The sequence below is a fragment of the Trichoderma virens genome, assembly GCF_000170995.1.
Source record: "Trichoderma virens Gv29-8 chromosome Unknown TRIVIscaffold_88, whole genome shotgun sequence".
Classification (NCBI taxonomy): Eukaryota; Fungi; Ascomycota; class Sordariomycetes; order Hypocreales; family Hypocreaceae; genus Trichoderma; species Trichoderma virens.
This window is the reverse complement of record NW_014013661.1, coordinates 1,243,563-1,270,967: the sequence shown is the minus strand read 5'-3', so window position 1 is coordinate 1,270,967 and position 27,405 is coordinate 1,243,563. Positions and strand designations below refer to the sequence as shown.

Sequence of the window (27,405 nt, the reverse complement as noted above, 5' to 3'; positions counted from 1 at the left end):
GGGATGAGGCAACAGGTGCACATCTTGCCATTTTCTAGTCGGCAAGTAAACTTTGGCGAGACATGACAGATGATGAGAAAAAAAAAAAAAAAAAAAAAAAAAAAAAAAAAAAAAGGAAAAATCAATTCCGGTGCTTAGATCACATTCAATCAATCAAATGCAAAGCCAACGTTGCAGCCACCCCCATTAGTAATTCCCTGACAGGTTTTGTCGTTTTGTCTTTTTCCTTCTTTTCGGCGTTAGGGGTGCTTTGGTCAGCGAACCTTGTGTCTGTGCACTTGCCAAAGTATGGGGGATTGACTTTTGGGGGAGGGTCATGTGACCCCAGTGGTAGCATTGGCAGTTGTTAGCGGCTAAAACTTGGAAGCGTTGGGTTTTTTTTAGAAATTTTCCAATGCTGGGTACAGAGGAGGTACGTACCGAGTCTTACTACTGCCACAGTACTACAGCTGTATAGCCTATCCTCGTACCTGAGAGGCATGCACTGCGCCGGAAGGGGGAAACCCAAGAACAAGAAAAATCTTGATGTCTTGCGCTGCCAGACTGTGGCTGAGACCAATGAGAATCTGTGCAATGCGGACCGGCATGCGCTGGACAGGGATCGCGCTCGATCCGCCGTCCCAACTTGATACGCCAGCCTATACGTCACATTCAGGTATTGCCAACTGCTTTTACCGCTTGTGGTTCCCGCGCTGCTGAGCTAAACAATGCCATATCCGTTAGCCATCTTTGGTCGGCGAAACGTTTCATGGCAAGCCATGGCCAGAATACCGAAAGGAGAAATATCCCGTGAAAAAAAGGTTTGCTAAATCGAATTAAGGAGGGCTGTGATGCCATTGTCGGGGAAATTTCTAGAAGTCTCTGCCGCTATGGCGACGTGGCTGCAGTTGGATGACCTGCCAAACCGCGAAACTTGTCTGGTGTTGGACCCTTGTCCGAAGCCACAGGCACAAGCCACAGCCAGTCCTTCTCCGCGGCTGTGCCTGGGGGGTGCCAAGTGCTTTTGACGGATTCCGACGAGGGCCGCGAAAGGCGATGCCATGGGAAGCGAAAGCGAAGCGAAGCTAGGTAGGTACTGTATACGATAGCGATGCGGGCTCGTGCTGGGTTTTTCAATTGCTGACAGTCACTGACGGCGACTGACTAGGGGAACACATCGGGTGGTTCGTATGTGCGTACGCAGGCAGAGGTACGTGCAAAGGAACTGCCTAGCAGCATCGCAGGCAATGACAAATGACTGAGGAGTTAGTCATACTTGTACGCACGCGCAGCCATTACCAGGTTCCTGACTTGCAAGCCGCGGAGCGCTTTGCCCTATCAAGCGCCGGCTTTGCAATTGCTCAATCAAGCATGACGCGCTGCTGAGTCGGCATCTCGTCGTTCTGCTGCTAGCAGGTATCCATTGCCAAATACAAATACCTACTTGCGGTAGTGCGTAGTGTGCAGGGCCTAAGCTATCCGTGTATACGAGCAAAGTACAGCTACCTCTGCGCCAGGTAGTGGCGGTGCGTGTGTAATGTGTAATCCGCGGGCCGCGAGGCATTTGCCAGGCATTTGCCCAGCAGGCGGATTACCAAACCCGCCCAGGGTTACCTCCCGCGCAAGTACCAGTTCCGCAGCCGCGGCTCCCCGGATGTGCTGTCGGCAGATTCTCGCAGGGCCTGGCTGAGTTTAGCTGCTCTCGCAAGGCCGAAGATGCCCTTTTTTCGCTGGTGGGGCTCGCATCGATTTCCTTCACCCCCTCGCGCACACCCCTCCCTCCATCACAACGTCACCCCTCCTCCACCTCCGAATGTCTGCGTCGACTCTTGACGAAACCGGTCGACCCGGTGGAGGGCTTTGGGACGATATAAAGAAAGCGTTTCGCCACATCGCCGTCAGATCGAACTTGCAATACGCCCCCATACAATCTCCAACTCTCCTCAACCATGCTATCTGTGGACCACAACTCAACTCAATATCAGCCCTTTCAACAACAGCAACAGCAATACAACAGCATCAACAACTCCAACAACCATCACACAAAGCTGGACGACTTCACCTTTGGCCAGGCAAGCGACTTTGACTTCTCGACCTCGACCATCTTCCCGTCAACCGAGCTCTCTGCGTCCAACCTAGAGTACCTCAACGCCGCAATCGTCACTGCGTTTTCGCCTGACTCGATGCGGCCCGACTCCTCCTGGGACGCTGCCGCTCGCTTCTCAACTCCCAAGTTTGGTCGTCTTCCCCATCAACGAGAGTCCTCTCTGTCTTCCCTGGGATCCACGGGGCCGGCGTCGCCCTTCAACTCGCACATCGCGAACCCTCACATCGCCGTCACTGACGCCAATGGTGACGGCTTCATGGACATGCACTCGCACGACATGACCATGAGCTCAGCTAGCCCCTACTACCAGCTGGCCAAGACGATGCCTCCCTACTCAAACTTCCATCATCTCGACAACGCCTCTGTCAGCGAGATGGCATATCCAGTCTCCATCCCGACCACCAGCCATCACAAGCTGCGACAGGATCGCAACCTCCTCCCCGCTCCAGAGTTTGCCAATGGCTTGACACGATCACATCCTGCCTCTGTGGCAAGCTCAATAGCAGGCGACTCTCCCGCCACGCCCGTCACTGGCGAGGTTGATCTGGCTGATCGCCGAAGGCAAGGTAGGCGCCGACCTCTCAACAACAACCAGCCGTTTGACTACCAAGACTCATCTTTTTGGCTCGCAGGTCATGGCAATGGGACCGTCCCCAAACTCGACCGCACGATGACAGACGTCTACGGCGATGAGCTGTACAACCCAAACTTTACAATCACTTCATCGCCACAGCAGAGCCAGGTGACTGCTGCGCCCAGCGACGTCTTCAACCAGCGCATCAGTGCCGCGAATAGCCAGCACCTCAGCACCATTCGGAATTCGCCCACCTCGAGTATTTCTCGAGACATATCTCCCTTTCGCCATGGTTCTCCACTTGCTCCTTCGCCACTTCACGACTGGGCTACCTCTCACGGCACTGTGGCTATGAACTCCCAGCCGAGGATGCCCGGCCAGGACCGCAACGGCCAGCACGACGCCCACTTCTTCCAGCAGCAGATGACCAAGACAACACAGCCTGGAACGCCCCAGACCATTTCTCCCAAGGATGCCGTCCTCGAGTTTAACGAGTCTGGAGAGGAGTCCAACATGCCCCTGTTCTCGCACACGCCAATCAACTTCGGCATGGACCACCTGGGCAGGATACTGCCCGAGGGAAGCGTCAACGGCCCCGCATCAGCAGCACACAGCTATAGCCAGGGGGACAACGCAGGTCACATTCACAACATGCCTCAGGTTCCGCAGCGATACCCGTTTATTGCTTACCCGCCAAACGGCCAAGACGCATCGGCATCTCAATTGAGCTCTGCGGAGTCCAATTCAACCGGATCTGCGGCTTACAACACTCCCGCCCCCCAGAGCCGGCCTGCCGGCGCCAATGCTGATGGAGGCACTTATACTTGCACATATCACGGCTGCACTCTACGGTTTGAGACGCCCAACTTGCTGCAGAAGCACAAGCGTGAGGGCCACAGGCAGTCGCACGGACTTGCAGGTGCTCGGCCACACCACGACCACATGGGTATGACCTCGAGCCTGCTCAACAGCCAGGCCGGACCCCACCGCTGTGACCGCATCAACCCAAGCACGGGCAAGCCGTGCAATACCATCTTCTCGCGTCCGTACGACTTGACAAGGCACGAGGATACGATCCACAACGCTAAGAAGCAAAAGGTGCACTGCAATCTGTGTACAGAAGAGAAGACATTTAGTCGCGCCGATGCGCTGACGAGACACTACCGAGTCTGTCACCCTGATGTTGAGCTCCCTGGCAAGCACCGACGACGCGGTGGAGCTTAATTTGACGGGGCAGAGAAATGCAACGGGAAGTTTGTTTCTTTGCAGCCAACGCAAAATCTGAGTACGGTGGCATTCTCGCTGTATGACGTTTTGCATTGGGCGCGAGAGGGGGGGAGAAACCACCATCAGCCAACAATCAACGTCAACGACGCGATGGCGCACTGTTGGAGGGCATGCAAATCGAAGATGGACGATCCTGGCGCTCTCCTAGCTACTCTGCGGGGAAAGGTGCGCTTCGTTCGAGACTTCAGGCTGGATGGCAGAGCCAATGAGAAGGCTCCAGTGTCTTCTCTGGCGTTCTGCTCCCTAGCTATCCGGTCCCAGCGGTCGCCGAGTGGGTCTCAGGGTCCTACTGCAGCTGCAGGGTCTTGGTTGGTGAGCAAACGGCGCTGACGTCATGCTACCTCATACCACCTCCACCGCTGACATCACCCACGTCTGCTCCTGCCCTGATTTCATCTCGACCTCGACGGGCCTGCTTGCTGCAAAGGTTGGGAAATGACAGCAATGACGACAGTCCCGGCTGATGTTGTGCGTTGAATGATGCTACGAAGCAGATGAAACCTCCTCGCGATCATCCTCGCAGAGCTCATCGCGCCAATCCGCTTCCGGCTTCAACTGGCATTCAACCAAGTCTACACTCACGCCCCCCTTGCCATTACCGTTTTTGCTTCGAACGATGCTACGCGATCATGATGTACACACACACACACCAATTGCTTCTATTTATGCGCGTGCTACGTGCCAGCTTTTCTGTCTTGTTCTTCATATTTCCTTTTGTCTATTGCATCCTTGGCTTTCATCATCACTGTACTACTCCCGGTTATTATTACTTCATTTTGTTGCACTTGGGAAAGCGGGGCCGCATTTGGAAGGGCGGCAAAGGATATTCGGATTTCATTATTTTTTTTAGACCAACCAGCAGCTCTGCTTTGCAAGCATAATCGATTCGATTCTCTTTCCTTTGTCGGGGAAAATGTATTATCAAAGATCAAAGGTTCGCCAGACTGGATTCTCTTACACGGACCAATGCATTCGAACATTGAAACAAGAAATGGGATTGACATTCATGAGGGCGGAGGCGCATATGCAGGGCTAAACATTTGAGTGGATTACTACTATTTGAAAGGAAGCAGATGCTTTATTTCTTTTGATCTTTTCTCTCTTACTCTTTTATTTTCTCTTTATTTCCTTTCTTATACGTGAACCACTTGGTTGGATAGACAAAAAGATTCATGTACACTAGTCATACCATTTCATTATGGCAATAAATTGAAAGCCCTATGAACTCATCTACTCTCCTTGACCAAATAAAACGTGAAATGCACCAAACGTGAAATACCCCAGATTGACGCACGTGCCAGTTTATGCAGAATCAGCAATCCCAGTTTCTCACTCGTATTCTCACTACAGTATTACAGGGTACGTGATGGTATACGTACCTGAACACGTTGTGAGGCTGCGCGCTAAGGCACTTCTCCACTGGCTCTAGGTAGCCCTACCCGTTAAAGCAGTTAGAGCGGCACATGCACTGATCACGTGCCACTTACAGTTCGTTAGTCTCGAGGCATTGCTTTGGCATGTGACCAGTGGAGGGATGAAAAAGACGAATACGAGATGACTCTGGGGGGTGTATGTTCTATTGGTAAATTCAGGCGAAGAGTCATGTAATTTTTTAATTTAATATTCGATTGCTTTTGATGAGTGAATCACTGGATGATTGGGTGTGGTTGAAGGTTGGGGTTCTTTTGTTCTGACTAGCGGGGTGCATGGGTGAGTCAGTCAGGCGGGAAGGCGGTTTATGTCTGAAAGGAGCAGGGAGGATTTGTGTCTAAAAACGGTGCTGTATTGTAATACAAAGGAAAAAAAGACAGGCTGTTCGTTGAATTGATTGGTTTGTAGAGATTGCATGTATGTAAATGAAATGGTGCGGCAAGGCAAAGCATCTTGGCAGTCTTGGATGCTTTGGCGGCCAAGACTCACGCGCCATGCCTGAGGTGGCAGTGAAGACAAAGTAACACCCAAATGATCGTAAACTACACCCACTTCGCTGCAATAATGATGCAAGAAAAAGGGAAAAAAGAAAAAAAACATACAACAGCCGGTGTTCGCCAGTGGTCACCCACCTGACTACTAATCTGCCGGTTAGAGGCTTGTCTATGGGGGAGCAGACGGGACCCCGAATTCTCCTCTACCTATGGTCGTATGTGCTAGTAAATGCAGTCTGATGCACTTATATACCAAGTGGTTCAAGGAACATTAGACTACTTCTTTTCCCTAACATCAAGTTTCTTTCCTGTGGCTTACTTGACAATGGGTCTGAATTAACGGAGTATATGCAGTTGGTAAAGCCGTGATCCGGCGCAAATATCTATCTCAACTGTTCTTATGCCACCTATTCTGAATTTGGCTCTGCGTTGTTATCTATCGTACAGTAGATGTGAGCTTGTTACTGGCTACCTGCTATAAAACGCATGCTTTATTGTATCAATTGTGTGGAAAGCCACCGGCATTTTAGCATCATGGATGGGATCGGATTTCGAAAAGTTCACATGTGCACAGTCACGGCCAAGAGCGGGCGGCGATTCATTTTACAGTGTGCCTGTATTATGTTACTATACAAAATTGCATCCCCTTATTCTCGTCAAACATAATTTCACTAACAAATCCACAACCACCATCCACCTTACCACTCCAGACTATGAAATCGAGGGCTAATTCATTTACACGCCAACGCAAATGTTGTTGTTTAACCACAGAGCCGTGCAGCCGGATCCCACCTGTGGGTTCCACTTCTTAATGTCGTCAACTGTCGTGCCTTGATCCTCAGCAATGAACGCGCACGTGTCGCCCGATTTGACGAGGTAGAATTTCTTGCAGTCAGGCACCATCCCCGGCTGGAAGGGTGTTGGCGTGGGCATGCCGTTGCCCGCCGAGCTCGCCGTTGTCCCCGTGGGTGCTGCAGCCGGTGGCGTAGAGCCGGCGGCGTCGACGCAGACGTAGTAGCCTACGTTGAGGGTCGCGCAGGAGGGGCCGACGGCTGGATTCCATGAGTAGAAGGTAGCGAGGGGGACGTTGTTTTCCTTGGCGATGTCGAAGCAGGAGTTGCCGGACTCGACAAAGTGGTATTTGTTGCAACCGGTGACCATTCCGGTCTGGATAGGCTGGGGCGTGTTGACACTGATGGCGGAAGGGGCGACGCTATTGGTGGGAGCAGCTTGGGCCGACGTGGTGGGAGTAGTTTGGGCCGACGAGGGCATGCTGCTGGTGGGAGTAGCTTGGGCCGGTGTGGTGGAGGTGGTGATGCCGCTGGTGGGAGTAGCTTGGGCCGACGTGGGGATGCTGCTGGTGGAAAACTTGTCGAATCCGGGGGAGCCCACACAGTAGAGGTAACCGGCTATCAGGGTTGTACAGGCTGCAACGTTGGTCAATGATTTTGTATTTTACTTTTCTTTCCCGTCTAAACAAGTACAGTCGATGGGAACATAGTAATATAGGACATACCTTTGTCGACCGTTGGGTTCAAGGTAATAAATTGGTCACGGCTGAGACCGAACCGGGCCTCGATGATATCACATTGTTCGTCAGGTTCAACCAAGTAGAAGTTGTTACATTGGGTGGAGGTACCCGTCTGTTGCGGCATGCCTGAAGCCAATGATGCCGTGGTCGGTCCGCTCGCGGAGGTCGGCCGACGGGGGCCCAGTATCATGGCCCAGGTCAGCTGTAGCTGAGCGAGGAGGAGGAGGCCAGCCTTGAGTGAGGTTGGCGCCATCATGGTTGATGTTTGTTCGAGGGCAGATGAGTTATTCGGAGTAACTAAGAAGTAGTTAAAGTGTTGCTGTAACGATTCTTGAGAAAAGATGTAATGATTTGTCTCTTCGAACGAAAAAGGGCATGATGGCCAGCCTTTTTATATTCAGACTGCTCCTGAACAGTCACAGCATAGTTGGCTTGTCAGAGGCTTCGAAGCAAGATGGCTGAAAGGAACATTGAAAGAGAGTATCGGAGTTCAAGACAGGTTCTGTGGCCTACAAAGGAATATACAAAGGAAGAGAACATGGCCTTCCATCGTAGCGTTCAATCGCCTCTTTTTCTTTCTCACTCTTCCCTTGTGATCCAGACTGCTGACATGGCACTAGAAGCTGAATCCATAGCAGCTTGCAGCAAATTATGTCATGCCATGAATCCTACAGTATTATGGAGCATATACCGCACGCATTAGAGGCACGAGAAAGAAAACGGAGATGCGGTAGTCCGAAGCGATGCGCTGAGGTCTTGTCAGGCCAGGAGCATGAAGCACTCCACGGTAAGACCTTGTCCTGAGTCAAGTGATGCAGAGATGCATCTTTGTTGGTCGGCCAAGAAATCCAAAAATTCAAACATTACATGCCACATTCGGGTTATTACCACGGCTTTCTTGCCACTTATGATAGGTAAAAGCCGTCATCTGAAACATCTTTCTTTTCATATGGGTCACAAAGCTGACAAAGCTGAAAAAGTGAACGCTCTGTTTTATGTGCTGAGAACAAGGGAAAAGCTCGCTGCAAACAAGAGCAAAACAGAGAAGTGGGCTTGACCAAGGAGTGGCCACATAGATCCACGTGACAACTTGAAATCAACAACAGCAAGCTTACATCGTATGCTGTATGATGATAAGTTGCTGGACTCAAATTTGGGTGGAGACGTAGAAACCCTCGTGACGAAATATGTCCTCGCCACCGGCGGCTCGCCTTTCAGAGCGTAGAGGACTAGAAACATTGACGTCTTACTTCTATTGGGATTGGCCAAGAGTTAAATTTGTGGCAATTATGCACAGAGCGCCAAAAGTCAGCTGCCACAACTGAGATTGGATGCCCGGGGAGTTTATGCCTAGATGAGACTCAGATGAATCGTTATCTACGTCGAATGTCGAGTGTCACTCAGAGAGCATGCGTACTGTATCGTTTCCTTGAAGGTTCTACGGCCTAATTTGAAACATCATGTCGCTCCATTAACTTGAATGAAATGATGATTCGTAGGAATACCCCTACAATGCCCGGTTATTGCGGGCCGGCACATGAGGTAGGAACGCGCTCACTTCTAGTCTTATGAGGATCAGGGGGTGGGAAGGGAGAATAGCACCCAGCTTCTGGTCATGATTCTGGCGATCTTCACAGACAGCGCATCGGTAACGGAGCTGTAGACGCCGTCACACTCCGGAGAGCTGGGCCAACAAAACCTCGAGCGAGGTCGATGAGTATCAACACTACGGCAACCGTGGCTGACCACTGACTGGCACGGTATCTAGTGCTGCTGCTTTATAGTCTTGCAAATTGGGTTTCTATCATTCTATTATACGTATGATATAGAAGCATTCTGTCACATACGGCCACAGGTAAAGGAAAATTCGGCGTCCCGTTAAGATCTTACATGAAGTTCAATGTCTACCATTCTTGGTGCTACAGATGTCCAGTTTTGAAGTCGTCTTCTTCCGTTTTCGAAGGACAACTTAGCGGTAATAAGACGGCAATCGAGAGGACTAGCTCGACCGGCAGCCGATCTATGTATAATCCCCGCTCGCTGGAGGTCGATCAGTTGAGAGGTATGAGAGGGCACAGAGTCATAGGAAAAATTTGTAGGGCCGACACCGGCCAGCGTTATCAGATAAGCGGCCAAGCTACCTTCGCGGGGCAGGGCCTGGCCGCCCCGCCTGGTGCAGTCATCCAGCTTCAATTCCATCACAAACTTTTCGACCTTGATAACTTCTCCAGCGGTTCAATTGGCACAATTACGCGCCATATGCTCCATTGGTCTCATCGATTCCATTGATTTTATTGGCCTTGAACGCAACGAACGCCACTCGCAAATATTTCAACATGGCCGAGAAAAAGGCGGACGCCCCGGCAGCTGGCATGCTCTGGGGGGGCAGGTTCACAGGTTTGAATGTCTCGGGAAACAAGCTTCGGATGCAGTATACTGACCTCACGGTGCGCAGGTGCCATTGATCCTCTCATGTATAAGTACAATGCCTCCATCCGATACGATAAGGCTCTTTATAAAGAAGATATCCTTGGATCGATTGCTTTTGCTAGGGCCAATTCGAAGGCTGGTATTATTACCCAAGACGAATTTCAGGCGATTGAGCGTGGTTTGCTCCAGGTGATGGAAGAATGGAAGCAGGGAACTTTCGTTATTATGCCGAATGACGAAGATGTGAGAGGCCACTCAATTCTGCTCAACTTCTCGGGGCTAACACAATGGACCAGATTCACACGGCAAACGAACGTCGCTTAGGAGAGGTCATCGGCAAGGACATCGCGGGTAAACTGCACACAGGTCGCAGCCGCAACGAGCAAGTTGTCTGTGATATGCGCATGTGGTTGCGCGATCGGATCCGCGAAATCGACAGCCAACTCGTAGCATTTCTAAAGGTCATCGTCACACGTGCCGAGTCTGAAATGTAAGCCTAGCCCACCTCTGGCCAAAAGGGGCCCCCTGCTGACGAACAACCTCAGCGACTACATCATGCCTGGATACACCCACCTGCAACGTGCCCAGCCCGTTCGCTGGTCACATTGGCTGATGTCGTATGCCGCTGCGTTCAAGCAGGATCTCGAGCGGTTGCGCCAAGTTTTCGAAAGGGTCAATCTAAGTCCACTTGGTTGTGGCGCTTTGGCCGGCAATCCATTTGGAATCGATCGACACTTAATAGCTAAGGAGCTTGGCTTTAGCGGAATAACCTTGAACTCGATGAATACTTCGGCCGATCGTGATTACCTACTCGACTTCCTGGTCTGGAACTCGATTTTCGCCAACCACATTAGCAGGTGGGCTGAGGACCTCATCATATATTCGACCTCTGAGTTCAGTTTCGTGCGGCTGGCCGATGCGTATTGCACAGGCTCGAGTTTAATGCCAAACAAGTTCAACGGGGACTCGTTAGAGCTTCTGCGCGGCAAGTCAGGGCGTTCTTTCGGTCAAATGGCCGGGTTAATGATGGTGAGTCCTCATATTAATATCTCAGCTAGTTGCCTTGGCTTTGAGGGTGACCAGGCGCATATCGAGAGTGGCTACTAACTATTCACTTGTAAGACTCTGAAAAGCTTGCCATCTTGCTATAATAAAGATCTCCAGGAAGGGTGGGAGCCTATGCTGGATTCGGTTCAGACTGTGTCGGATAGTCTAGGCATAGCCAATGGTGTCATTGCTACCTTAAAGGTGCGGCCAGAGCGGATGGAAGCTGCTCTGGACAAAACGATGCTAGCCACTGATGTCGCAGAGTGGTTGGTGAGGAAGGGATGTCCGTTCAGAGAGGCTCACCACATCTCTGGACGCGTCGTTGCGCTGTCTGAAAAGCTGGAAGTTTCGATGGACACGCTGACCCTTGAGCAACTGCAAGCCATTGATTCTCGGTTCACAGCAGACATTGTGGAGGCATTTGAATATGAAACGAGTATCGAAGCGAAATCGTCTAAAGGCGGTACCAGTCGATCAAGCGTGTTGGAGCAGATCCAGATACTCAGGGCTATGTTAGATTAGAGGATTGAGAAAAAAGAGCTTAATCCAAATCTTTGTTTTGTTTTGTTCTACTCCCACTTGCGCATCGAATTCACTCCTTGCCTCCTGTAACACTAACTGAGATGCTGTATCGTTGATGTATAAGGGTTGGTTCTCCCAAGTCGTGGAGTCTCTCTCTATCTCGATGTCTCTGACTGAGGAATGCGTCCTGATATCAACCATAACGCTAATAAAGCTGCTTTTATGAACATATAACTATATGTAGTATCTTGCCAATTTATATTGTTTGTTGGTGCTATTTACGACTCTGGCCGTTTTACCAAAATACCAAAGGACTGGAGATTTGGTAGCCAGCATTCCAGGTTGCACGGCTATCTAGCATCCTAGCGGCTGCTATAGAGTACATGTATGTACCAACCTATCTGTCTCTTCAAGTGTCGGGTCTGCTATTGGAGCTACTTTCTCTTAGTACCTATTGTTGCTTATTTCTAGAACTACTACTCTCCTCTAGTATCGACACACTCTTCTAGTATTGATACATCTCTGTGGGTGGTGGGATGCTGTAGTACATCTTTTACCAAAAGCTACGAGGCTTATAGGTCTGCTGAAATGCTCATAACAGCACATACGACCATAGGTAGAGGAGAATTCGGGGTCCCGTCTGCTCCCCCATAGACAAGCCTCTAACCGGCAGATTAGTAGTCAGGTGGGTGACCACTGGCGAACACCGGCTGTTGTATGTTTTTTGCTTTTTAATCTAAATGTTTACTACTCTTCTATAAGTGTAGAATACACTTCACCTGTCACATACGACCATAGGTAAAGGAAAATTCGGGGTCCCGTCTGCTCCCCCATAGACAAGCCTTTAACCGGCAGATTAGTAGTTGAGTGGGTGACCATCAGCGAACACCGGCTGTTGTATGTTTTCTTTTTTTGCTTTTCTATTCACAGCATATAGATACCTGTACTAGTATGACACCGGAGCGGCACGTACCACCAGGGTAATTGACTGATAGCCCAGCGATGGCATGTCGTCTGAGGACGGCAGGGACATGTAGTCGAAACAGCTTTCAATCATGTCCAGGTTTGGATGTTTGAGGACTTGGAATGAGTGGAAAAGCATCTTGGAACCAGGCCCGATGACGGTTAAACAAACCTTGGCAGTGGAACTGGTATCCAGATTTTTCAGATGAAAGTTGAGTATCTTATTTGACATTGTTCTCCAGTCTACCATGTCGATAAAAATGCTTCTCAGCGCCGCATCAAGAAGTGTCTTGCCCTTGGTTTTCGGCTCGGAATTTTGCGACCCATCTGTCGCCGACCACAGAGGAATGTGTAGCATATCCCAATTTGGGAACTCTATGCCTCGTCTCTCTACGTCGTTGAGTGTATTCTGTAGTGTATGTTGCATTTGGTCACCTCCATGGTAAACGGCGTGGACGTTTGCCCACCTATAGTCAATATTTCCAGCAGCAAGCTTGGACTTGATATCGTTGAGTCTACTATTTGAGCCGCAAATCGATATGTTTTTGCTACCGAAGATGCCTAAGATTCGCGCGTCGCCGTAAGCGCCATCTGTGCCCTGTACCACAATGTTAGCAGGCATTTAAGTGGCAATTTATACGTTGAATCAGAGCATACATGTCAGGAATCATTCCAATCATTTATATAGTTTTCCAGCTCCTCCGCTGAGGTACCAAATACGCTAAGAATACAGGGTGTCTTTTGCCACTCAACATTAGGAGGGAAACGACTCGGTAGCGATGCTCTTAGTCCAATCCAGAACGTAAGCCGGAACAGCTCAACAGCCGAGGCGATAAAGTTTGGGGAGCTGTAAGACACAAACGAAGCTGCCAATATTGCCGGTAAGATGCCTGTGCAAATACCACTTGCTTCAATGACAGTCTTGCATTCATTATGCGATTGGAACAGCATGAGCTCGAGGACCTGGTGTGTATACAAGCTTAATGTCTCAACAACGGGGTGTGATCGAAAAGCTTCAGGCGGTTACAGAAACGACTCTGCTTCTTGAAAGGCATCCTTCAAGCTGCCTTCCAGCGTAGAACGTTCCTCGTCTGACACACTCTCGAGTTCGATGTGAAAGGCCTCACGGCACTGGCGAAGAAAATCCCAAAACGCATCTAAATGCTCATATAGCAATAGTTCCTTCATTGCACGAACATGGGCAGGGTTTGTCAAATGCTGGTGTGAGCCTTGCCCTGCGAAAAACAGCACATGGCGATTTGGGGTAACCGACATGGTGATTTTTCAACCGAGTTGTCTTTTCTTTTTGATTCAAAAGAATACAATTTTACTTTTAGTCCTGATGATGGTATATAAAGGACCAGAACGGACGAAACGGCACCTGATGGGGACAGGGATGCTGTCGTGAAGCATGTGCCTATGAGCATGATAAGGGGGTACATATTGCGCCATTCTGCCTCTTTGAAGTTATCTTCCATGTGGTCTGATTTTAGAATCTGAAAAGCCGGACTTTCTAGTTGATAAGAGACTTCTAATTAGTAAATCAGTTAGAGATTGGCTCTTAACTATACTTGGATAATCAGCTGTCATACTTTGTGGCCAGAATCTTAATGTTTGACTTGGCCGGCTGTTGCAGGTCAGATCGAGCTACGGATTAATTCTGGATTATGAACCAAAGGCTGGGGCGTAGTCTTCCCCTGAACCAGCTATTACAGCATTACTGGCTCTCTTGATTATAAATATAACCTCTATAAATATATATAAATATAACTAAAGTTACGAAGCAACATGCATTGCTATTCTGCTTACAGCACCCCTTGTTAGTACCCAGCCCACCAGGGTCAATTTGTCCAGATACACCCTATAGGCATCTAAATTGTTAACTTGGTACTGATCATCATCAAATTGCCATACGCATCTAGGAAAGTACCAAACTAACAATTTAGATACCTGCGAGGTGTACATGTACTACATGTACTACATGTGCTTTGTAAGGGGCTCTGTTGTTAGGCTTATAATGCTAATTGAGGCGCTGGGGTATGGATGAGGCCATACGGGATAGGGACGGGACGTTAATAGTTACCGATACAGGCTACACCTGCTTTTCTATAAGCTCCGGGACTCAATCCACCAGAACAAGCTTCTATCAGCTTATCTACATGTATAAATTTAATTTGTCTCCGCCGATGGGCATAACTCCGCTGTCACCTTTGCCTTCGTAGGGCCGAGTCCTTAACAATCCGAAATCTTACAGTTCCCATGAATCAGACCCATAGCAAAGGGTATTCCCAACAGAATCTTTCCATTCATTAACTTCTTCGATCTATGACCTATTTCTCCTCTGGGTGACAAATGCAGTTATGTAGCTTGCTGACAGAGGTGGCCGAAATTGGCAACACCGAGAGCATCAACTCTAAGAAACACCCATGTCATATGGAAAAACGCCCGTTGACAACTGCGTATCGCTAGTAGTACGGGGCCGATTCATTGCCGGATTCCGAAAGAAGAACCTATTACCGAGCTGCAAGGAACATGGACCCATCCCTGTCTAGTTAGTTTGCTGTACTAGTTGTATACGAGCACAATCAGAAGTATACTTCCTTATCTATAAACAACATGAAGCCAAACAGAAGCTGTTCCATCGCTTAACCTCGCTTCAGGCTGCAACTTTAGCATATTCTGCAAGCCTAGCAAACGAACAAGCATTATGAATATTTGTAAGCCTAGGTTATTCTACCAAGGTCGCAGAGGACCTCCTATTCCCGATAAGGTAATTATAGTGAGACGTGAAGCACAATACATCGACCATGACCACTAACTCAAGTCTGTAATTATTTACCACATCTGATGGCCTAAGAACATGATAAGTCTATCCTCTTATCTAGAACCGGAGAGTTGAAACGCGGCGTGTGGTGTCATCGGCGTATAATGGCATCACAGCAAGTACATGTAAGCAACAGGTAACAACGACTGCGTATACGACTATCAAAGATGCTTGTCTCGACTGTCAGCTGAATGGATGTATTACCCATTGGCACCAAAGCCCCCGAAAGACCCCCAAAATCGAAACACTCTTATTTAAGAAATTTACAGCTATGGTCATTTGGTTGTGAGTGCTGCTTCAGGGGTTTTGTTGCCAACTCAGAGGCTACCGTCTTGTCTTCTTGGTCACTTGGGGTGGAAGCAAGGGGGACGTGTCGTTTACATGTAGTATTACTCTGCACCCTTGAACTTTTTTACGACATTAAAGTGTCACCCATTATGTTGCACCATCTATCTATTTATTCGTGGCAGTGAACCCTAACTTTGAATTGTCTCATTCTCGTCTTGCATGTCTTCCTACTAAGCTGAAGATTAACTTGTCACTATACTGGCTCAGAGCTACTCTCATTATGTCACTTACGTCTCAAAAGATATTTCGGCGACCCAAGTTTAGCCCAGTCCCACCTAAGAATTACGCTGATTCCGATGATGAGGCCATATCAACACTTTCGGACTTGATACGATTTAACTCTGAGAATAATGCAGAGCATATATTTTGCATTCAGGCACAATCTGAAAAAGTGGATTCAAGCTTGTCTGGCGATGTTACGTACAGGGGTGTTAAGATCACTTTTGCGCAGCTTGACCGTGCAATTCAGCAGTGTGTGCTATGGCTGAGTGACGGCTACTCCCAAACATTTTCAGAGTCTGGGGCGCCGATTGCGCTGTATGTTGAAAGCGATGTTGGCTTGCTCATCTATCTTTCTGCGTTGCAAATATTAGATATACCAGTTCGTACTCTCCGTTAAGCACTCATAGCAATTCTGGACTTGTTTCTGACAACATAGTTACAGGTATCTAGCTCCTACTCATCTCCGCCAGGCTTAGCCCGGATAGCGTCGCACACCTACTAGAAAAGACAGGCTCCAAGAATGTTTTGGTATCAAAGCGAACAAGAAATTTACTTGTTGGACAGCTTGATGACTGTTTCAACATGATCAATGTTATGCCGTACACAATGTTCTTGGACCTTGGTACCAGGGACTGTTCTGCAGATGACAATTACAAGAAGCTGTTCACTCAGCGTAAGAGCCACGAGAGCGAGAGATCTCTTATACTGCATTCATCCGGCACAACAGGTTTCCCTAAACCCATTTACCTGACCAAGCGATACTTGTTACAATACGCTTCTTGCCATGAATTTCCTGGTCACGAGGTCATTGACTGGGTGAACCTATCGACTCTGCCGCTTTACCATGGATTCGGCTTCCTTGCTCCATGTCTCAGTCTATCTGTGGGAATGACCTGTGGTTTCCCACCTTCATCCATCATTAGCGCTGGACGGTCAACTCTTGATTTACTCAATGCGTTCAGTTGCAGATCACTGATGACCGTGCCAAGTATCGTTGGTGATCTAATGACGCAAGACGGGGTTTTCGAGCGTCTCGCGAGTTTGGAGTTTCTTGCCGTTGGAGGTGGTGCCATGAGCCCTGACCAAGGTCTGCGACTCAAAGAACAAAACGTGAATCTGCTCAACCATTATGGCGTCACAGAAATTGGCGCGATTGCGCCGATTTTCCGACCTGGACCAGATTATAATTGGCGGTATCTCAGGCTGCGATCTGATCTTGGGCTTGAGCTGCACTCAATTCCAAGCTCAAGCCATTTCAAGTTGGTTGGCTATCCAATCGGCTGGGGTGAACGGTTTGAAGTGCAAGATGAGCTGGAGAAGAACCCAGATACCGTGGGTGACTACTTGGAGGTCCGCATCCTCGGACGAACAGACGACGTCATTGTGCTCAAAACCGGGGAAAAGATTACGCCGCAGCAATTGGAAAGGGAGCTCATGGCGTCTCCAGTGATTAAGACTGCAATTTGTATTGGCGAGGGACAATTTGAAGTAGTCGTTCTTGTTGAACCTGCTTCGTATCCCCTCGATGAAGCGGAGTTCATTGACCAAGTCTGGGATCTTGTATCCTCCAAGAACACATCCCTCGACCGCCATGCGAAAGTGTCTTCCAAGAAAGCCATAATAGTCAAGCCGGTAGGCAAGATGATCCCAAGAACTGACAAGGGATCTGTTAGCCGCAGACAGGTTCGGGATGTCTTTTCTGACGAGATTCAGGCCGCATACGCAGCGATTGAGATTGATCTTCCTATTCAAAACCTTGACTGGGCTGATCTAGAGAGTAGTATTCGAGCTCTAGTGAAAGGAATTTTTAAAGACTTTGACTCTAGTTCAGACGAAGACTTTTTCGAGGCTGGTATGGACTCGCTGCAAGCCGTTCGTTTAGCACGGCAGCTAAATGTCTCCCTACAACAGTCAACAACATTACAGGTGGCTAGGAGTGAGGTTTCTGCTGAGTTAGTGTATAGACATCCAACAATATCAGCACTTGTGGAGTATGTCAAGGCTCAGAGGAACAACTTCAACGGCGAAATGGAGACATCTACCTCTGAGGATAATACTGCCCGTGTAAAAGCCTTATCGGAAAGATTCACTGCAAATCTCTACTGTGAAGAGGATGTTGGCTATCCCAAAACAACAAAGCGCGTGGTATTGTTGACTGGCGCAACTGGAAACCTTGGCTCTCACATGCTAAGCCAGCTTGTCCAGAACACATCCGTTTCAAAAGTCATATGCTTATACCGCCAGACGAAGGATGATAATCTACTGAATAGAATACGGTTGTCCGTGTCTGCTTGTGGCTTATTGTTGGATGAAAGTTGTTGGGCCAAAGTTGAGCTCGTTGAAGCTGCCGAATTTATTCGCGGCATTGGTCCGATCCAAGATCCAGTTGAACGAGACCCCAATGATGGAGTCTCAAATGGAAATGACGGTTTTAATTTATTCACGCGTCTTGCTCAAGATGTGACTCATCTTGTACATCTTGCGTGGCCCATAGACTTTCAGAGGACACTAGAAAGCTTCATCCCTCACATTAAAATGGTCGAGGCCCTGATCAATCTCGCGAGAGCAGCCCACACCTCTCAAAGAGCCAGAAGGCAGCCACCGGCAAGACTCTTGTTTGCCTCTTCCATAGCAGTTGTTAGGAACTATGGTAAAGAGTTCCCTGCTTCGTCTTCATCGATCATTGTGCCAGAGGAGGAAATGCAGACTCCAGAGACAGTGGCACCCATGGGCTATGCAGAGGCCAAATGGGTATGCGAACGTTTGCTCGGTCATGTTGGTCGCCACTTATCAGACGAAATTGAGCCTGTTATTGTACGAATTGGCCAACTTGGTGGGCCGGAGGCATCGCCGGGAATATGGAAGACGTCGGAGCATATTCCGGCATTATTGAAGGCGAGTCATCTCGTTGAAGCCATGCCTCAACTTGAAGGAGTAAGCCAATCACGTCCTTGATTCCAGGTGCTGTTTACTGACATATCATAGGAAATATCTTGGTGGCCAGTCGATCGAGCCAGTCGCTCTTTGATCGACATTCTATTCCAGCACGACAAGGTGCCTTTGGTGCTTCATGTCGAGAACCCTGTGCGGCAAAATGCAGATAGCATCATGAACACACTGGCAGATGCGCTAGGCCTCTCCTGACAGGAAGATGCCCTACCAGGAATGGCTCCGTAAGGTATCAAGTCTGGGTGTGTTCGACTCCCTGGTCGATTTCTTCACCAACGATTTCCAAGACTTAGCTCTTGGGAAGATTCAACTAGATACGAAGAAAGCCATACACTGCTCAAAGACATTGCATGAGTCGCGGGGTGTTGATGACGACTTATTAATAGAATACATCAGGCGGTGGGAGAAACAGGGAATGTTTACAAAAGCTGCGCAATAGCCTTGAGCTAGGCACTCGCCATCACTTATAGATATTCCCACTAATACAATCATTACAATCTCCACTCCGAATACCACTAGCCATTGGTGTTCCAAACCTCTCTCTATATGTTCTACAACTTTGTTATGGCTACCGTGAATAGTGAGAGGTGGCTAAAGTACATGTATGCAGTTCGCACTGGCGTCGTAATAGCCACTCTAGATGTTATTGTGTCTGTATTCAGACAAAAAAGACATACTGGAAATCAACAAGAGGCATGGTTGGGCGTAGCCTTTTGCAAGGCCCAAGTGACATGTACTGTAGGCTGAGCGGTCCTCTTACATAAGCAGAACTAAAGGAAGTCTGGCGCCTTTTTCTTCTTTTTTTTTTCTGCGTCAACTCGCATTGCAGATTTATCTAATCTAAATTCCTTTCCCGGAAACCTCTACCTCAACCTCAAACAACAATATCTGCCTCGCCATCAATTGGCCCGCCGCCGAGAGAATTGCGAAATGCTGCCTGCTGCCTTCAGGGCCGGCGCCCGTCGGCGTGTTTTCCAGGCTCTCTCTCGCGCGCGTGCACCCGCACTGGCCTCGACCCGATGCCTCAACTGCGCCCTCTCAACCACTCACTCCCTAACCACCGCTTCCTCGCCTACCTCAGATAGGACCCGCGAAATTGTGGCTCGGACTATTAGCAGCATTGGCAGTAAGCGTGAGGGGTAGGTCGTCGATGCTACGAGATAACGAGTGTCGGAGGAGATTTGACTAATATATATATACAAAATTCAGCGAACAATACATCAAATTGTTCACCACCGTCTCCTCCTCCCAACAGTTTGCTGTCATCAAGGTAGGGGGTGCCATTCTTCGGGACCACCTAGACGATCTCTGTGGAAGTCTTTCACTGCTCTTCGAGCTCGGATTATGTCCAGTCGTCGTCCATGGGGGCGGGCCGCAGTTGAATCACCTGTTAGAGGCTGAGGGGGTGGTTCCTGAATTCAAAGACGGAATAAGAGTAACCGATGCGAAAACCCTTGGTATTGCGCGAAAGCTCTTTTTGGAAGAGAATCTACGACTTATCGATCGCCTCGACTCCCTCGGCGTTGCGACACGCGCTATACAGGGGGCGTTCGGGGCAACCTACCTCGATAAAGAGAAGTGGCAGTATGTCGGTAAGATCACCGACGTCAGGAAGCAAGCTATCGAGAGTAGTATATCTGCCGGATATATACCCATCCTTACTTCAATGGCTGAAGGGGATGATGGTTGCCTCTTGAATGTTAATGCAGATGTTGCGGCTGCTGAACTTGCCCGTACTCTCAAGCCCCTTAAAGTTGTCTATCTATCCGAAAAAGGAGGCCTTTTTAATGGCGATGGCAAGAAGATCTCTCAGATTAATCTTGACGAAGAGTTTGACTATCTGATGGCCCAACCCTGGTGCCGCTATGGTACTCGCCTTAAGATTAAGGAGATTAAGGAGCTTCTTGATGACCTTCCCCGCAACTCTAGTGTGGCGATTATCCACCCAAACGATCTTCAAAAAGAGCTTTTTACTGATTCTGGTGCCGGTACGCTAATTCGCCGCGGTAATAAGATCCAAAAAGTTACCTCAATTAGCGAATTCAATAACATCGAGAAGCTAAAGACTACCTTAATCAGTAACTACAAGGGCCTTGATGCTGAAGCTGTTGTTAATCGATTTATCGATACACTAAAGGAGAAGAAATTTACTGCTTATTATGATGATGATATGCAGTGTCTGGCTATAATAATACCTCAGGGTGAGAGTCAAGCTATAGCCACACTTGCCGTTCTAACTACAACTAAGTCTGGCTGGCTTAATAATATTACGGAAAATATCTTTACTGTTATCAAGAAAGACTACCCTATGCTAGTTTGGACTGTCAACCAGGAAGATGAGAACTTGACCTGGTTTTTCGAAAAGGCTGACGGGAGCTTTCTGAAAAATGGCAGTGTCCTCTTTTACTATGGTTGTGACTTACACTCCGAGGCTCTTGTCCCCATATATGAGGACTTTGTGTCCAGTGGACGAGCCATGCTCGGCAGCGCTAACTTCGAAAGGCTCCTTCGTTAGGCTGATCAGACTTCTATCTTGTCGGTTAAAGGTACAGGTCCCTAGCTAAAAAAGATAGATGCCCGAGAGGGGGGTAAGTAGTGCAAGGTCTGGGAGGTTGGTGGATAGAAAGGACACACTTAAGTCTCGTTAATTAAATGCTCAAGCATGGCTTTACGTTTTATTCTTTTGGGCTTTCATCTAAATCAAGGGAATTGCTTGCTCTCACTTTATTCGAGGACGTCGTGTGTGGCCCTCGCCGCCTTGTCCATCTGACTTACAAAATGTGTTCGAAACTACCAGTTGGGCTCTGACCCGTACAGAGATTGACCTTTTGACTTTCCGTACTATCTGATCGTGCGACTTCGCGTCTCCTCCTTTGACTACACTACCATTGCTGCGCTTAGATTTGGTGTACTCTTTCGTCTTCAACAAACTGGCGTCTCTCAGAGTTCAGGGCGTGCGTGCCCTGTCCATCTCGGCCCGCTCGTATAGTCAGGAGCTACGTGGCAGCGCTATCAACACCAATATCAACCCTTCTGTGGACATGAGGGACGCATCCGATAAGTTTTCTGCGAGGGCAAGCATCACCAGATCTCAGCAACACACTATTCAAATCCCAGCGAATCTCTCAAATCTCAACCTCTATGTTGATTTCAGGTGTATCCCCTTTTCAGATATCAGTAGCCAGAAGCTTCACGGCTGCTAAGAGTACGATTATATATGAGGGTCTGCTGTTGGGAATTATCTTCAAATTGGCATCTTCAAACCCCTTTTCAAGGGGAATTGTGTACAATGTTTAGAAGCAGTTTGGGAGCTCTAGCGTTGTTATCGATCTTTTTGCCGGTTACTGAGATAACTAAAATACCCAATTAGCGAGTACTTAATATAACGAGTACTTTATTCTCCATGAGACTTGGAAAGGACGAAGCCTTTCTCTTGACATGACGGCGCTGAGTATAGAATTAATTGGTTGAGGTCGTGTTGACTTGCAATTGTTTGATATCCTCATCCGGTGGAAGGTGGGTCAACAAGTCATTATTGCGTTCTGTTGCGATTAAATATTCAAGGTGGAGAATACACTCAAGGAATTCTTTAGCGTAGAGTCCTGATACAATGGAATTCATCCCCGTGCTCATTAACTACAACAGCAAGCGCAAACAAACAAATTCGCCAACAAACACAGGCAGTAGGCAACTTGAAACCACCTGGGAAAAAAACGCCAAAGCAGAGAGCAGAACGGCTGAGAACGGTCTGGAGTGAGAACATACGTCGCTTCAAAAACATTGAACTTGGGCCTGTACGCTGGGTGGATTACGCTTGCTCATATATCGTATTATTGTTAGATAACATCATCCAGTGATCAACATCAGCTGCTAGACACACTTAGGAAGAAACTACATAAGCTTGTCTGGATCAGAATCAGTCACTGTTTTCGGCACTGTTCTGATGCATGTATCTGAAAATAGTAGCTAATACTTTCATTTCCCAGCTCGCCTCCATCCATTTATCCCTTGGTCCTTTCGTCGCCATCGATGGGTATTGCGGTCTTGACAGATTGATTGGTTGCGAGTCGGCAAAGCGTCCAGGGGTACTCCGTAAGGTCAGTACTAAGAGGGAGGAGTAAATCGAACTACAAAAAGAGATGGCTGTATAGTCAGGAGCACCAATCAACGCGGGACCAGGGAGGGACGCTTAGGTTGTGATAGCGGTCATGGTAGCTGTAGTACCTATTCCTCGTCACCGTCTTCCTCGTCACCGTCTTCAACATCAGCAGACTGGGCAGCAGACTGCTGTTTCTTTAGTGCCCTCTGTTGGTCGCGATTCTTCTGCTGCTCCTTATCAACTGCTCTCTGACAAGGTTTGCATCTCTTGAGACCACGTCTCCCCTCCCCGTTGCAGCTCTCGCAGATCGGCTTCACTCTCTCTAGGCACTCCGCGCACCTTGCTTGCCCTGGCACAATCTCTCGATCACAGCCATCCTCGACACAGTCCGTTTCAATGCCGTCTTCTCTCTTCTTTTCTCTCCTTCTCTGTGCCTTATGAGCTCTTAAGCAGGTGGGGCACAGCCGTTTTTCGCTGTAAGAAGGTGCTTTGCATTTTCTGCACTCCCCGAGAGGCACTCCTGTTTCACGACTCTCCTTGGCCTTGTCTGTACTCTGCTTGGAACGCGCCACTTGGTTTTCTTTCTTCCTCTTCTGACGACATTCAGCGCACCTTTTAGACCGGCCCTCTGGTGGTCGGGGGCAATCCTCTTCTTCGCATGTTTTAGCCATACGCGCCTCATCGCGTTTCTTTTGATTCCACTCTCTGGTTCTCTTGTTTCCCCATTCCCGGGCACAATCGGCGCACCTCGTCGACCTCCCCTGCTTTGGCTTTCCACAGTCGCAGTCTGACTGCTCGCTTTCATCAGTGTCCGAGTACTGCTGTCTCTTGTAGGGCTTTAGATGATTGTCATCCTCATCGTCTTGGTCTCTCTTCCTCTTGTTAGCCACCGCGTTGCTGCTCTTAGCCAGCTCATCGCCGCTGTCGACCCTTTCTTCATCGGTTGTACCCAAGATAATCGGGTCTTTGTTGTTAGGCGGGCGGAAACGCAGGCGCTTCATCCGCTCCTTAAAACACTTCACGCATCTCCTTAACCCCCCAAGTTGGTCTTCGTTGCACCCTTCTTCAATACAAGCGAGTTGCACCAGGCCATTGACATGAAGTCTGCATGTGTCGCAGAGCCTGTCATGGCTGATGACTTTTTGTCGACATACCTTGCAACGTTTCCTCTTTCTGCGCCGGCCGTAGCGCCTTAATACGCATCTGTCACATCGGGATTGGCCATAAGCGACGCCTCCGCAATCAACGCACTCACGGGCCTTGCAAAGTTTGCATTTTCTGTCGCGACTTGCGGCTCCACAATTTCCGCAGAGGATGTCTCTCCTCTCGTTCACCATGATAAGCAGCGCCAAGTCAAGTTCTTGTTCGGTGCACGCGCTGCCGGCAGATTTGTTAAGAGTATGTGCCTGATTTCGGCATCGCGACCAAAACCACCCTCCATATTGGATATTGATAGGAATTGCTTTGTATGCCTGTTGAACAATCAGTGTTGCAGCTGGGTTGATGTTTGGCTCAGTGAGAGCTACTCTATTCATTCTCGACCTGGACGCCAACAAGTTGTTTATGCTCATCAGCAAGTCATGTGCTTGCTTGTCCAGGCAAGTCACATATTCGCCTTCTAATTCTTCACGACGCGCCTTGAGGGCCACACGCCAAGCAACTGCCATACTGGTTCGGAAAAATCCGTGTTGGAAGAGGTGATAGCTTACGGCGCGATACAAAGCCGTCTGCGAAGCAAACTCGTATTCCTCCAGCTTATCCTGCAGGAACAACCAGCAAAGTTTCTCCTCGCGAGCAGCCCAGGGACGGCTAATCAGGTAGTCTCCATCGCTACTGTCATTCTGTGGCACTTGGTCGAAGAGCCGGAGAATCGACGTGCTGGCGACTGGCACTTCAACTTTTCCGTGGTGGTACTTCTGCTGTCGGGTGGATAAAATGTCCATCAACATCATTGCATCCACAACAGCATCATGCCATCCGAATACTAGGCCTGAGGGGTAGTACAAGCAAGCAACATATGCTAACTGATAGCCTGGTAGCATTGGCCCAGTTACTTGGAGCCATCGCAGAGGGGACACCCAGTTCTCAGGGGCTGGGAGAATGTCTGCATGGTTGTATCCGGCACGCTTGATGTTATCGCGATAAACAATTTGATCGAAGGGACGGGTGGCCCATTCAGCGATACGCATATCCGGATACTTCATCTTGAGTTCCTTTAACTGGTCAACAAGCCAGTGCATGCTACAGCCACGAGGTTTATTCATAGATGGCGAACCGAAAGCTTTGCGCAATGCAGCCGTTTCCCGCTTGGTCAAAGTCCCGCCGCAAGCCTTGGTAGCAAAATCCCACAGTTCCTTGACCGTTGCACAGCTGTGATGGATATATCCTCCGATAACAAGATTGCGATCCGCATCGATAATCGCCATTTGGATGAGAAGAGGGCCCACAGTCTCGACGTCCGTGGCAAAAGCATCTCGACGGTCACGAAGCCGTTCATAAAACCCGATCTCTTCCTTCGTAATGCCCTGAATTATGTTTCTTTCATCTGCGAACCATCGTGCGGCCTCATCGGGAGTGCTGATGTCGTAATTCATCAGCCGATTCATGTTTTGTTCGACGGCGGCCCTCACTGGTGATCGGATCACACTTCTGTCCACCGCATTGAGGGCATGGCTCCAGCATAGATGGGTTCCCATGGCCAATGGATTGCCGCAATTAAGCGTGTCGCATGCGTCTTGCTCAGCTGTCGGCGCACGCCATCTACCTGAACAGAACATTGAGCGTATCAGCTGACGGATTCCTTGGCAAGTCTCATAGACTGTTCCCAAGATCATCGTCTGTTGAAAGACGCCATTGGCTTTTTTTCTGAGGCCTGAGGATATGATGGTGTTTCTCATATTAATAGTTTTGTTGGAAACACAATTCAAAGTGTCCCATGCGCCAACGCATCTGACACCTTGGCGATAACGGAGTATACCGTCGTACCCAAGGGAAGCTGTTGGGAATTGTTAGATAGATGGCTTCACAATTGAATTTTAACTTACCAAGCTTAAACAGATTGTAGTCGTAAATCACTTCCTCAGCCCTAAAAGTAGCTTGGGTAAGTAACTAGGTAAATATATTAGTTTATAATCCCACATCAATGTCACTACGAGGGATACTTACGTGCTCATAGATTTCGGCAGATCTATATGACGGGTTGTGGCGCGCCCCAACCTGTTGACAATCCTCAATGACAGCCCCGGGCAATGGTAGAGTCGATATTGGAATATTCGCACCGGTACAGATGTCAATGTAGGCGAAATTCGGATCGGTCATGGCTGTCCTCCCCATGACTTCTTTCAAATCTAGGCTCTGGAGAGTTGCGAAGGAACCCGTGACGAGCGCGTGTCGGATATTCAAGTGCACCATCAGGACTGTTCGTCGTGATTGGCGACCTTTCGTTCTCGAGCTGAATAAACATTCCGGGAATGGGCAGCGGTATGCCATTGCCTCATGGGCCTCAAAGCGATGCAGCTTCAAGGCCCAAAGTGTGAAGACGTCTGAGCTGTCTTGGCAATCTTCGTGCAAGCAAGTTTCATTCTGGCCAGCATGGCAAGCTTCAAGGTGAAGCTGCAAGGAGGTTGCCCTCAAAAACCGCTTGGGGCAGTATGGACAAGTCTCCAGATCTTCTTCAGTCGCTAGCAGGACAGGGTCCGCTCTGACCCTAGCCGACTGTAACACTGTAGCAGGACAGCACTTGATGTGCCTCACGCATTCAGACCGACTGCTAAAAGTCCTTTTGCATTCATCAATTGAACAGACGTCTTGCAGTGCCATAACATCTCCGTTTGTCGTTATGGTCGCACATTCGAACAGGTTCGGAGCGTCATCTTCGTCGTCGAAATCGGAATCAGACGAGTCACTCTCATCGTCTGAGTAGCCAGACTCTCTGTCGCCATCGGAGTCTGAGTAGTCAGACTCTCCGTCGGATCTGGAGTGGGAATCGGAGTCCGTGTCCACATTTTGGGCTGAGTTGGTTACATGTTGCCCTGAAGGTTCCAGTGGTTCTTGAGCTGCTTCGGGGCGGCCTTCAACAGAATCACCTGCATTCTCTTGCTTCTGTCTCATACTTCTATAAATTTTCAAAAATCAGCTAGAGTTAAAATCCATGGCGAAGGATTGACTTACCTCGTCGCCACCATCTTTGATTCCTAACGTTCGCTGTTGGTTGTTGGAGATCGGATCTGGAAGCAGGAAATCAGATATTTGAGAGGTTGGAGAAGAGAAATTGGAAATCTCGTGGCAGGGATTAGAGGAAACCTGGCATAGGGCCGGCACCGTGCCTGACAGGTACCGCGGGTGTCAACAGCTGCCGATCAAATGCTACCAGGTGCCAAAGGTGCGTTTGTGCGCTGATGTCCGCCCAAGGCACAGAGCTAGGGCTGTCAGGTAAGTCTGAGATGATTTGAATTCCGACTGGCAACTGAACATTAATAACACAATTGAGCATGGATCACCATTTGCACGGTGTCCGTTTCTATCGTGTCGCAATGGGTGCCATCTACCAAGAACGATGGCAGAAAAATACTCGCTGTTACGAACCAGTAACATATCTC

General features: G+C 48.9%; 8 protein-coding genes across 8 annotated transcripts; 4 read left to right on the top strand and 4 right to left on the bottom strand.

Moving 5' to 3' along the window:
* Window positions 1-1,911: 1,911 nt before the first annotated feature.
* On the top strand, window positions 1,912-5,179 carry TRIVIDRAFT_183171 (uncharacterized protein; the record flags this gene model as incomplete). Its single annotated transcript, XM_014096531.1, has 2 exons — window positions 1,912-2,652; window positions 2,719-5,179. 2 exons carry the CDS (start codon window positions 1,929-1,931, stop codon window positions 3,882-3,884), a joined length of 1,890 nt encoding a protein of 629 aa, XP_013952006.1.
* A 1,428-nt stretch (window positions 5,180-6,607) lies between these two features.
* On the bottom strand, window positions 6,608-7,656 carry TRIVIDRAFT_66683 (uncharacterized protein; the record flags this gene model as incomplete). The annotated part of the gene is made up of 2 exons (XM_014096506.1): window positions 6,608-7,299; window positions 7,389-7,656. The coding sequence occupies 2 exons, from the start codon at window positions 7,654-7,656 to the stop codon at window positions 6,608-6,610; spliced, it is 960 nt and encodes a 319-aa protein (XP_013951981.1).
* Window positions 7,657-9,606: 1,950 nt separating this feature from the next.
* On the top strand, window positions 9,607-11,451 carry TRIVIDRAFT_76122 (uncharacterized protein; the record flags this gene model as incomplete). Its single annotated transcript, XM_014096505.1, has 5 exons — window positions 9,607-9,800; window positions 9,859-10,076; window positions 10,130-10,323; window positions 10,379-10,862; window positions 10,956-11,451. The coding sequence occupies 5 exons, from the start codon at window positions 9,740-9,742 to the stop codon at window positions 11,400-11,402; spliced, it is 1,404 nt and encodes a 467-aa protein (XP_013951980.1).
* Window positions 11,452-12,149: 698 nt separating this feature from the next.
* Window positions 12,150-12,326, bottom strand: TRIVIDRAFT_160782 (uncharacterized protein; the record flags this gene model as incomplete). The annotated part of the gene is made up of 1 exon (XM_014096504.1): window positions 12,150-12,326. A coding segment is annotated over one exon (177 nt), but the record flags the coding sequence as incomplete, so codon positions are not given.
* Window positions 12,327-12,348: 22 nt separating this feature from the next.
* On the bottom strand, window positions 12,349-13,640 carry TRIVIDRAFT_66681 (uncharacterized protein; the record flags this gene model as incomplete). The annotated part of the gene is made up of 4 exons (XM_014096503.1): window positions 12,349-12,963; window positions 13,086-13,328; window positions 13,466-13,522; window positions 13,563-13,640. 4 exons carry the CDS (start codon window positions 13,638-13,640, stop codon window positions 12,349-12,351), a joined length of 993 nt encoding a protein of 330 aa, XP_013951978.1.
* A 2,117-nt stretch (window positions 13,641-15,757) lies between these two features.
* Window positions 15,758-19,147, top strand: TRIVIDRAFT_194923 (uncharacterized protein; the record flags this gene model as incomplete). The annotated part of the gene is made up of 3 exons (XM_014096527.1): window positions 15,758-16,138; window positions 16,210-18,693; window positions 18,893-19,147. 3 exons carry the CDS (start codon window positions 15,758-15,760, stop codon window positions 19,145-19,147), a joined length of 3,120 nt encoding a protein of 1,039 aa, XP_013952002.1.
* A 417-nt stretch (window positions 19,148-19,564) lies between these two features.
* On the top strand, window positions 19,565-21,384 carry TRIVIDRAFT_88779 (uncharacterized protein; the record flags this gene model as incomplete). The annotated part of the gene is made up of 2 exons (XM_014096502.1): window positions 19,565-19,847; window positions 19,918-21,384. The coding sequence occupies 2 exons, from the start codon at window positions 19,639-19,641 to the stop codon at window positions 21,221-21,223; spliced, it is 1,515 nt and encodes a 504-aa protein (XP_013951977.1).
* Window positions 21,385-22,932: 1,548 nt separating this feature from the next.
* TRIVIDRAFT_205509 (uncharacterized protein) lies at window positions 22,933-26,991 on the bottom strand (the record flags this gene model as incomplete). The annotated part of the gene is made up of 6 exons (XM_014096501.1): window positions 22,933-23,911; window positions 23,962-23,998; window positions 24,063-25,802; window positions 25,852-25,915; window positions 25,973-26,921; window positions 26,978-26,991. The coding sequence occupies 6 exons, from the start codon at window positions 26,989-26,991 to the stop codon at window positions 22,933-22,935; spliced, it is 3,783 nt and encodes a 1,260-aa protein (XP_013951976.1).
* Between the last annotated feature and the right edge of the window lie 414 nt (window positions 26,992-27,405).